At 37.9% G+C, this 12577-nt stretch overlaps 1 protein-coding gene across 1 annotated transcript; it reads right to left on the reverse strand.

Annotated features, from left to right (window-relative positions):
• Positions 1-7019: 7019 nt before the first annotated feature.
• Positions 7020-8918, reverse strand: LOC112199128. Its single transcript, XM_024340180.1, has one exon. The coding sequence runs from the start codon at positions 8916-8918 to the stop codon at positions 7020-7022; it is 1899 nt and encodes a 632-aa protein (XP_024195948.1).
• Positions 8919-12577: the final 3659 nt, after the last annotated feature.

Consider the following 12577-nt stretch of genomic DNA (forward strand, 5'->3'; position numbering starts at 1 on the left):
CATATGACAACGGGATCACTCCCCAGATCATCCAATTCAGTCAATTGGATTTGACATTGCTAGATAGTTTACATCGAAGTCTTTCAGTGGTTAATGCATTGGGACGGATGTTGGACATCATATTCCCATGTACACACCCAAATGGTCTCGCGGAAACGACTATGATGGTAGTCCGGACATTGGGGTGATGCAATATCCGCTTGGTGTGATGCAATATCGCATGCAGCTATATCTGCTTGGGGTGATGCAATATGGCATGCAGTTATGCTAATTCGTCTACGACCCACCGCCACTCAATCTACCTCTGCATTACAGCTAGTGACTGGGTACCATCTCATACTTACGCAAATTTAAGTGTGCCATTTATGTGCCAATTACGCCACCACAGTGCACTATATGGGTCCTTACAGATGAATGGGCAACTACGTTGGATTTGAGATTCTAACAATCGTCCTCTACTTAATGCCCTTGCATGTCTTGCAGATTGTCACTTTGATGAAACTGTCTTCCTGTCGTTATGGGGAGATAAGAACACTAATGTTCAGCAGGAACAACAAGTATTGTCGTGGTCAGTCCCCACTATGTCTCATCTCGATCCCTGTTAAAGTGACGAGATCACACAAATATGCTGCAAACATGCCTGCAAGGATGGACGTCCCTACAAGAGGATGTAGCGCCACCCTACACAGATGTAGGCATGGCCCCAACGCCATAGAGAGTGGCACTCTAGCGTTACAGGCCATGGCCCTAGCTAGGATGCTTGGGAGGCCCGTAGGTTCGAATGATACTTTGGCACATTTCAATCCTTTGATCATCGACACTCAAAATCCGTCTCATGAGAACCTTCCGGATTATGGTTATCGCTGGGGGGTGCCTCAAGGTCAAAACCTATTCCTGAGAATATAGAGCTCTTTGAAAATTACACTAGTGTACATGAGAAGTGGGATAGAAATTCTATCATAATTGATGATGTAATCGCGGATTTCGTTATGCATGAGTTTGTTAAGTCTGATGATATCGAACCATGCTCCGTTGATGAATGAATGCCAACGTAGAGAAATTTGGCCTAAATGGAAAGATGCGATCCATGTTAAGTTGGATTCTCTAATGAAGAGGAAGGTTTTCGATCCAGTGATGCCAACACCTCCTAACATAAAACCTATTGACTAATGGGTCTTCGTTAGAAAGCGTGATGAGAAAAAGAGATAGTAATCTCGCCTTATGGCGCAAGGCTTCTCACAAAACGCTCTGGAATCGACTACGATGAGACATATTCTCTTGTAATGGATGTCATTGCATTCCACTACCCTGTCAGTTTGGTAGTTTCCGAATAACTGAACATGCAGCTTACAAATGTGGTCACTACGTATCTATATGGGGATCTAGATATGGAATATACATGAAGGTTCATGGTGAACTTCATTTACCCAAGTCAAGTGCCTCTAGACCACGGAGCTCGTTTACAATAAGGTTGAAACACTCACTAAAGTGACTACTTGATTGGGAAGGGATATGCCCGCGCGTTTCCATAACAAGTTTCTGATTCTATCGCGGTTCATGTTGGACATGATCTTCATTGGAAGTCCTCAAAGAGTGAATGGAAACCACTGAACACTTGAAATCCTGGTTTGAGATGAAAGGTTTTAGGAGAACACGATTATGTCTCAGTTTGGAACTTGAGCATCGTGTTGATAGATGCTTAGGAATTTTGACAAGGTCAAAACTTCAAGCACCCCTATGATCGTCTGTAGTCTTGATCCTAAAAAAGATCCTCTTGGTCCAAAGGATGATGACGAAGATGTGCTGGAGGCAGAAGTGCCTTACTTAAGTACAATAGGCGCATTATTGTACTTAGCTCAATGCACAAGACAGGACATCTCATTTGCCATGAACTTGTTAGCTAGATATAGCTTTGCGCCAACGCAGCGCCATTGGATTGGTGTAAGAAATATCTTTTGATACTTGAGATGTACGATTGATATGGGCTTGTTCTATCCCTACATAGAGATGATGGATTCGGACCCATCATACACCAGGAACGCAGCCAACACTGGCCTGCCTCCACTATCCCCATCCCAAAACTACATGTGTTTCGAAGGTTTTGCTGATGTTGGGTGTCTCTCTGACCCACACAAAAGTCATTCCCAAACTGGTTAAGTGTTTACCATGGGTAAGACTGCAATATCTTGGAGGTCTACAGAACAGACCCTAGTCACTATACCTTCGAACAATGCAGAGATTATTGCTCTTTACGCATGTTCGAACAATGGTATATGGATTAGATCCATAATAACGCATGTTCGAACAATTGTGGTTTGAAGTCTACCACAGATGAGCCTATAAGCATTTAGGATAATAATGCTTGTTTTGAACAAATGAAGCAAGGCTACATCAAAAGTGATAACACCAAGCATAATCAGCAACAACAAACTCTCCTCAAGATCAAATTGAACTAGGTTCGATCTGAGGACAGTATGGAAAACTTGCTTACTAAGTCATTGCCTAAATTCCAGTTTCGAGAAACATGTTGGTAGCATCGTTTGCGGAAGTTATCCTAACTCCCATGACCGTTGTCATCAGGGGGAGATGCAAACATCAGGGGGAGATGTTTACATGTATGGTCTCGAAACGTGAAGGGTTTGTTGTGCTCTTTTTCCCCTTCGACCGATGTTATTTTTTTCCCACTGGGTTTTTGTTACTCGGCAAGGTTTTTAATGAGGCAACGAGAGGAGCACCACATTTGGGAGACACAAGGGGGTGTTCAAGTTAATCCAAAATATGTGTCTAGCCCAAACTATAGGTTACTTGACCTAGCTGTAATAGGGTTTTGAATTAGAGATATTCTCGGAGATATTCATAGATATCCGATTAATTGTACAATTATCTTTCCTTGTACAACTTGGATTCTATGTCTTGTAATCTTCTATATAAAGAGACTCCTATTATCAATTAAAGTACGACTCAATTCTGTATCAATTTTGGTTTTCCTTAAACACTCCTTTTAATCTCCTTTTTGTATATGTGCTCTGAAAAACCTAATAAACACAAAAGTAAATAAATAAAGAGAAAATTGAACAAACTAACAAAGATTAATATAGGGTTTAACATTATAAACGTTGCATAAAAATGGTCCTATCACCTATCATACCCTTGTCTTCGCAGTCAGTGAGCAGACCTTATCTATTTGGTCTAAATCTAAACTACATGTAATATCTTCTTTCTATCACAAACCCTAGATCTCTGACTCTTAATCCTCTCTAGCAAACCCAGAAAGCCGCTCACTAACCCAGAAAAAATCTTTAAAATTTCCTTACTAGATCTGAGGTTTTAATTCACTCGCCAACTTAAGCGGCATTCCCATAAATGGATGAGTGGAAGCCGCACACTGAAGTCGTTGTTGGTGAAATTCCCCATTACAGTATATATGTTTACTATTTGTTTGGGGTTGGGTTATGTGTGAAATTGATTTTGAGTTAGGTTTTAAGGGTTAATGGGTCTATAACTTTTGGCAGGAAATATTTGGCATAATATCTATATTAGTCTTGTGTGAAAACTTAAATCTGATGGGGATTACCACGTCAGCAGGTAAATTGGGTCCACTAAAGCCATGTAAGCAGTTAATTATCCTAATGGGTGGCAGAGTTAACGGTAGGATGACATTGATCAAGTTTATTCCACTAAGGGATCCCTTTTTTTTATTTTTTTCTAGGGATATGTGTAATTACAGAATGGATGTATGTAATTCTCAACCAACGGAATTGATCAATATGTCAATAACTTTAGAAATCAGTCTTAGGAGTGCAGGCCAGTTTGCATCCTAATACAGGATAGCAACACAAATTGAATCCTAAACGAAACTGCTGATCAATCTTAATAAGTCTAACGATGTTATGCTTTACTCAATTTGCCAAATCATTCAGAGTAAACTCATCACACATAACACAAGATCTGTTGACGCAGTAAAACCCTCCAAAGAGGTAAACAACTGCGGGCACTATGCCGGTGAACAATCCACTATATGAATATGAAAGTACATAAAGATCTTACACAACTCATCTACTAGAACCAATCTAGTGGGCAGCGGTGTCTCCTCGTCTTTGCTACTTCCAAATCAACGACCTTGTTCTCCTTTGTCAATCTTATGATGGCACAACTCTCACCTCGGTTGTCAATCACCTTAAGGCACAAATCATGCATGAACTACCAACACACATGAAGCATAAAACCATAAAACTTTTTGATAGAAAAAGTTTGAGATTTGATAATCCTTCAAGAGCTAAACAAGGAACAGCTCATGAAGAATTCTCAACAACAATTTTGGCTCAATACTTTCTGAGGATGAAAGATCAGAAAGCTTTTTATAAACGTAGCAGTAATTTGTTTTCTGTTCTGGTGCACACCCCTTAACAACGTGAAAAACACATATATATAAGATATGAATCAACTAGGGTCTCCTAGGGTTTCTGCTACAGAAAGGCTTTTCAAAAGAGGTTTTTATCCATGGATTAAAATCAGACGTTTAAAAGGAAAAGCCCATAAACCAATTTAAGAAAGTTTGAATCCTTTGGATAAAACCTTCCAAAAATTCGCATATCAACACCTTAGGATTGAAAAGATTTTCGCATCCTACAATAGGATTTAAAGACAAGTTCAGTCCTAACCACTTGACAAGCATGCACATGTATGCAAGACATACCTGATTGATGAGAGTTGTGCCTGAACCTTGAAGCATTCCATTCTTTCAAGGATCCAAGAGTAGAAAGCTATTACAAAAAACATGACTCTTGGTTGTTGCGCTTAGGAAATGCCAATCAAATAAATATTGCACTAACAATCTCCCCCTTTGGCATTTCCTAGGCAAAACAACATATACATTTAATCATACACAATAGTTGATCCTATACTACCATGACCAAGAAATATGAACTTCCAAGTTGTAATCTGCACACAAAAAACATAACACCCTTGAAGAACATGTATGGTTGAAGTAGTGTAAGCATAAGCATATGGAACATTAAGAACATTAAACTTCCAATCTCTCCCCCTTTTTGCCTGGAAAGGACAAAGGGACCAAAGCATATTGTGCATAAGATTTCACTCCCCCTAAATTCAATACTCATGTATTGGTAACAGCGGAAACAAACATTAATCAGGGGGCTAGGAATAAAATGTCAAACTGATCCTGCAATAGAATTGAACCTTCAAGCACTCTTGAATATTAGTATGTTATGACAAATTTCAAAAGATCAAGAAGAATAGTGTATATGTTTGAACCAAGGAAACCTGCACTATGTAGCAGACACAATTAAGAAGAACCAAGTAGAGATGATGCATGAGACAGACCATTACCACGCACAGAGCAATCAAGCAGAGCTTTTCCAAGATAACATCAACATGAACACTTCTCAAGAGCATCAACTCGCAGATTGAAAGAGAGCAGGTCTCCGTAACGAAACACTATTTATTTCAAACCAAATTGAGTTAGGGTACTAAAAGTGCAATGCTGAAAAGTGAACCCAGATCATCATAGGCTTTAGAGAGAGTATCACGAAGAGCCACAATATACATATAAATGGAGACATGATCTATGAGGGCGCATTGAGCGTTGAGCAACTGATATACATTTTGTTTTTTTTTTTTTTTTGTTGCGACCCCCGCTTTCCTTTTTTCTTTAATTAATTTTTTTTTTTTTAACAGAAAGATCATGAGTCAAACCATCCCCGTTTCGACCTGAAACACACTAGCTTTACAAGGCAGGTGTCCCATCTACATTTGGAGATAGCCTGACTTGCCTAGACCACCACCGTTTCGACCTGAAACACTCTAGCTTTACAAGGCAGGTGTCCCATCTACATTTGGTGGTAGATTGGATGTCTCCTTAAAGAACAACTGGTGCCATTACAAGAGTGATAACTCGGTCTGCATACCCCACTCAACATCTTAGGTGTGCAAGTGCAAGAGACAAAGCAAGGCTTCAGTTGCCATAAACACAAGAAGGGAGGGAAAAGAATAGGGTTTAATTCTGGACCTTTAAACACTCAAACAGCAAGAACATATCACTACAGGAGAAGGCCAAGTGATTTAACTAAATCTCGGTTCATGAGTTGCTCTTGAGGTGATAATGTACGACAATGCACATATTAGGATTGCAACAGAACACGCATCCTAAACTAGGATTGAAATAAACCTGGAATCCTAAATGCATAAATAGCAACACATATGCAGATAGTCAAGTAACTCGAACCTAAATGAGGACAACAATGATCAAATCTATACTACATGCAAACACACAGCTACTACAAACACAAGTTAAAACAAGAAACCAACTTTGACCACAAATTCTAATGAATCTCTTGAAATTGTCAACACATACTTGATACAAGGACATTGAAAGTTGGCATTCATTTAACATGAACTCAAGTACAAGAGAACTTCTTTGAGCACCATTTAAAACACCACATGATATGTTCATATTATTAACCTTACCTGTCAACTTACCACAAGATAGATTGGATTAACCTGATTCACACATTCAGTAACACCATTGTGAAATTTTCCAAGACATTGAGTTGTTGATACCAAAGTTCCAGACCTTTTTTTTTTTTTTTTTTTTTTTTTGAAACTTTGGCAACCTAGCTTTCTTTGGAAATAGAGCATCCAAGCATTCATCCATTAATCCTGCAACTCAACACTCTCAAACAGAAATACCCGTGAGGCATGGTATGGTATGATATAAAATCAAAACATACACTTCAGTTTTTTTTTTTTTTTTATAAATAAAGTCCCTACAAAAACAAAACCCAAAAAGAGAAAAGAACATGTTACAGAAAAATAAACATAAGCTACTAAGATCTTAGGATTGAAAAGCATATTCAGTCCTAACAAACCAGACCATACTAGCAATAAGAAAACTTAATGTAAACAGAAAGACACTACTCCCCCTATATATGTACTTATGATGAAAAATAAAGCTATTGGCATTCAAGAATATATTTTTCACAAGCACACATTGGAAGAGTTCACTTACCTGTATGTGGAAGCTTAGAGAGATGAGGTTCTTTTCGTATCCAGACTTGCTTCATCTTGGGCACAGGTGAGAATGGAACCGAAACAAGTCTTGCTATCTTATTTACTTCTTTCAAAAGAGATTCCAGCTTTTCTTGAAGATGTTCTTTCTTTTTGTTCATGAGTGGCTTCTTGTCATTCGAAGAATTCTTTCTTAGTTGATTGCACCTCGGTCTTATATGTCCTCTCTTTCCACAATGATGACACACAGGCACAAAATTTCTTGGCTTATCATTCTGCTTGGGTGGAATTGGGAGAGAAGCTTGAGAACTGGATTGCATAGTGGCCTTTACAAACTTCACAGGTTCAACTTTTGATGTGGATTCACCCGTGTATCCCAACCCACTCTTGTCACCAGCTTTCTTTCCACTGGTTAGAAGATTATCTAACTTTTCGCCACTTGAGAGGATACAACCAGCCTTAATCTTCATTTGCTCGAGCTCATATAACAGACAAGCCTTTTCAGTTTTAAGTTCCTCAACTTTATCACATCTCTCTTGGTACTTTTGTTGAAGGGATTGAAAGTCCTCCACAAGAGACTTTCTCACTGCATCACTTGCCTCCAATTGGGATTGAAATCCAGCTTCAGTCCTACTAATATCAGTCTTCAAGTTCTCAACTTCATTACTCAATTCTGAATTTCTTTTCTTCAATTCTTTTGAAGCCTCCGACAACATGATATATTGTTGCATTACTTCCTCAAGATCAAATTCTTCAACTTCAGACTCATCACCAATAGTCGTTAATCCTACCAAGGCCACCACTTCAGAATCACTTTCAAGCATAGAGTCGTCTTCACTGTCACTCCAAGTAACATTCATTGCTTTATTCTGTTTATTCTTGGACTTCTTCAAGGTATTTGCACATTCAGATGCAATGTGACCAAACCCTTCACATGCAAAACACTTTGGAGCATTGTTGTTTCTTTTTTCATGTGCTCTTTCAAACCTTAAAACCTTATTACCCGGCTTTTCTTTTATTCTTGTATTCTTGGAGCTTGAGTCAAACCTTGATTCACTTCTTTTGGATTTCCTATCCTTGAGAAATTTTCTGAATTTTCTTGTGACAAGATCAATTTCATCTTCATCAGCATCCTCTTCATCTGTTGACTCATCTTCAATGTCTTTCTTCACTTTAAGAGCTATGCTTTTGCTCTTCATTTCATCAGGGAGTTCCATCTCATATGTGGTTAAGTTTCCAATCAATTCTTGCAGATTATAGGTATTCAGGTCCTTCGACTCTTGAATGGCTATCTTCTTGGAATGATATTTCATAGGAAGAGACCTGAGTATTTTCTTGACTATTCTGTGCTGAGGTATGGGATCTCCTAAGTTGAAACAACCATTCACAACAACACTAAGCCTAGCATAGAAATCAGCAAACTTGTCATTATCACCCATCTTCATATTTTCAAATTGCTGGATAAGTTGCTGAAGCTTGGATTCTCGAACAGCTGTAGTGCCTTCATGAGTAACTTGGAGAATATCCCATGCTTGCTTTGCAGAGTAACAATGAGAAATAAGCTGAAATTTATCAGAGGATACCGCTGTGAAGATAGAGTTTAATGCTTTCTGATTATTTGTACTCTTGGTGTTCTCATCTATAGTCCATTCACTCATCGGCTTCTTAACTTTGGCTTCAATAGTAGAACTACCCTCTCCAATCTCTTTAGTGTCAACTTTTTCAGTCTTAGTTGGATACTCCCAACCACTTTCAATAACAGCCCATACAGCTACATCCTTTGCCCACAAAAAAGCTTTCATCTTAGCCTTCCATGCTGCATAGTTAGTTTTGTCATCAAGGAACGGAGGGTGACTTGTTGACCCAGCTGCACGATCACTTATACCTTCCATTCTGTTTCCTTTGAGGATCTCACTAAGTCCGTCTAGTGACCTGCTCTGATGCCAATTGTAATTACAGAATGGATGTATGTAATTCTCAACTAACAGAATTGATCAATATGTCAATAACTTTAGAAATCAGTCTTAGGAGTGCAGGCCAGTTTGCATCCTAATACAGGATAGCAACACAACTTGAATCCTAACCAAAACTGCCGATCAATCTTAATAAGTCTAACGATGTTATGCTTTACTCAATTTGCCAAATCATTCAGAGTAAACTCATCACACATAACACAAGATCTGTTGACGCAGTAAAACCCTCCAAAGAGGTAAACAACTGCGGGCACTATGCCGGTGAACAATCCACTATATGAATATGAAAGTACATAAAGATCTTACACAACTCATCTACTAGAACCAATCTAGTGGGCAGCGGTGTCTCCTCGTCTTTGCTACTTCCAAATCAGCGACCTTGTTCTCCTTTGTCAATCTTAAGATGGCACAACTCTCACCTCGGTTGTCAATCACCTTAAGGCACAAATCATGCATGAACTACCAACACACATGAAGCATAAAACCAGAAAACTTTTTGATAGAAAAAGTTTGAGATTTGATAATCCTTCAAGAGCTAAACAAGGAACAGCTTATGAAGAATTCTCAACAACAATTTTGGCTCAATACTTTCTGAGGATGAAAGATCAGAAAGCTTTTTATAAACGTAGCAGTAATTTGTTTTCTGTTCTGGTGCACACCCCTTAACAACGTGAAAAACACATATATATATAAGATATGAATCAACTAGGGTCTCCTAGGGTTTCTGCTACAGAAAGGCTTTTCAAAAGAGGTTTTTATCCATGGATTAAAATCAGACGTTTAAAAGGAAAAGCCCATAAACCAATTTAAGAAAGTTTGAATCCTTTGGATAAAACCTTCCAAAAATTCGCATATCAACACCTTAGGATTGAAAAGATTTTCGCATCCTACAATAGGATTTAAAGACAAGTTCAGTCCTAACCACTTGACAAGCATGCACATGTATGCAAGACATACCTGATTGATGAGAGTTGTGCCTGAACCTTGAAGCATTCCATTCTTTCAAGGATCCAAGAGTAGAAAGCTATTACAAAAAACATGACTCTTGGTTGTTGCGCTTAGGAAATGCCAATCAAATAAATATTGCACTAACAATATGGCATTATACAAACTTTTCGATCACATTTCGGTATCTTAACCGTTCAGTTTTTAGGTCCTAATGTGTAGATCATTTCTGCAAATTTTCAGCCAAATTGGTGATTGTTAAGGCATTAAACTAGATTAAATCAATGGACGAACCAGATCTGTTAAACTTGAACTGTTTATACTTATAATCTTAAGTAGCCATTTTGAATGACTTAGCTATAATCAATTTGGCTGAAAATTTGCAGAAGTGATCTACACATTAGGATCTAAAAACTGAACGGTTGAGATGCCAAAATATGATCGAAATGTTGGTTTACTATCCCTAGAAAAGACCAAAAAAAGGAATCCCTCACTAAAAAAGCCATATATATACAGATCTTATCTAGAGCGGAGCTCCGCTTTGAAATTAACTTGTGAAGTTCAAGTTTTTGGTCAATTTTCAGTCGCATATCCACATCTCGACCTTTCAGTTTTTAGGTACTAGTGTATAGATTATCTCTGTAAATTTTCAGCCAAATTGATGATCGTTAAGGCATTGATAATTGCTTTAAAGCTAGTATGGTTCAGGTTGACAGATTCAGTCCATCCATTGGTTTAAGCGAGTTAGATACCTTAACGATCATCAATTTGGCTGAAAATTTGTAGAGATGATCTATACAGTAGTACCTAAAAACTGAACGGTCGAGATGTGGATTTGTGACCGAAAAGTGACCAAAAACTCGAACTTCACATATCAGTTTCAAAGCGGAGCTCCACTCTAGACAAAATCTGTACATATATATATATATATATATATTTGTCATTTTTTGCTGATGAGATCCTTAGATATAAATATCGAAGGATTTTCTTGATAGACCTACTTTTCAATCGCATTTCGGCATCTTGACCGTTTAGTTTTTAGGTCCTAATGTATAGATCACTTCTGCAAATTTTCAACCAAATTGATGATCGTTAAGGTATCAAACTAGATTAAATCAATGAACGAACTGAATCTGTCCAACCTAAACCGTTCGTGTTCATAATTGTAAATCGCAGTTATGAATGCCATAATGATTATGAATTTGGCTGAAAATTTGCAAAGATGATCTACTCATATGTACCTAAAAACTAAACGGTTAAGATGTGAATATGTAATGGAAAAGTAAGTCTAATAAGTGATCCCTTATAATGACCCAAAAAAATGGATCCCTCCCTATTTCCATCACCGTTCAAAGAGAGACAATAAGCATGAAGAGTTTATATAAACTTGAACTCTTCAGACAAGAAAAGAATGCAGAATACCTCTCTTCTTTTCCCTATTCTTCATCTTCTTCTATTATCAAAACTTCCTTCTATACCAATTCATATTCTCCATTCTTGGGTAATCGATAAAAGCTTGGCATCCCGTCTACTGTGAACGTGCGAAGCGGATTAGATTACCTATGAGGAATCAGGGTTGTATCTTGGAGTTTGTAGACGACCGCCAACACCTGCACGAGGGGAGGAGTCTACGGCTTTAGGACAGCGACTGCCGTGCCTCTTTTTGTTCTCACAGGCCAGATTTCTCTAATCTTTTTCCTTCCTCTTATTTATGATTGTGATTATATGATTGAGTTCTCTATTTGATTGATTTGGTTTATTAGACTTAGTTCTATACTTCTAACATTCTAAAGCCGTAGAATTGTCATAACAATCTGTCTCTTAGATTTCATTCTCAATCAATATAGGATTCAGAACTTGATTGATTGATTAATAGAAATCAAAGAAAACGGGTGTCTAACTGCTGAATTGTGATTAAGAGAATAAGGCATCAGATTTATATATATATATATATATATATATATATATATATTCTGTTGGTATCAGAATGAAAGAAAAAAAAGTTCATCTATTACTTTCATTGCCGAATTGGTTGAAGAGAAAAGGTAGCAGATTTTGATTGTATATATATAATCATCTGGTATTGAAAAGAACGAAAAAAAATTAGGAAAAGCATCTGGAAGTCGTAGTCAAATCCACTTGATCTTATATAATTGATGCACTGTGTGTGTGTGTATAGATTGGCTTTGAAACTGATTTGACCATAATTGTTTATACATAAGTTCTACTCTTGGAGAAGTCTGGAATATGCAGGCTGCAACTTACGCAGCCAACGTTCGTTAAGACGGAGCGGCAGCAATGGCAATTCCACTCACTGTTATTAATCTGGGTAAAACTCATAAACCACCGTCCTCGTTGGTGCATCGATCATGGCCCACAATTCAATTTTTTCATCTCCTCCTTCCTCCTTCTCGTCGTTGGTCTATCCACAAACCACAACCATTTTCTCCATAGGAACGGTGGGTCTTTCTCCAACGCCACAACATGACAACAATATTCATGTACTTAGCGGTACTTGCCACAACAACCATGTACTTTATTGAGAGTTCATTGCAGACATGGGCTCTGCGTGCTGTTCTTTCTTTTCATTGTTTTTTTTTAATCCACTCCTTTGATTTTTTGTCGACGAATTC

The sequence above is a fragment of the Rosa chinensis genome, chromosome 4, assembly GCF_002994745.2.
Source record: "Rosa chinensis cultivar Old Blush chromosome 4, RchiOBHm-V2, whole genome shotgun sequence".
Classification (NCBI taxonomy): Eukaryota; Viridiplantae; Streptophyta; class Magnoliopsida; order Rosales; family Rosaceae; genus Rosa; species Rosa chinensis.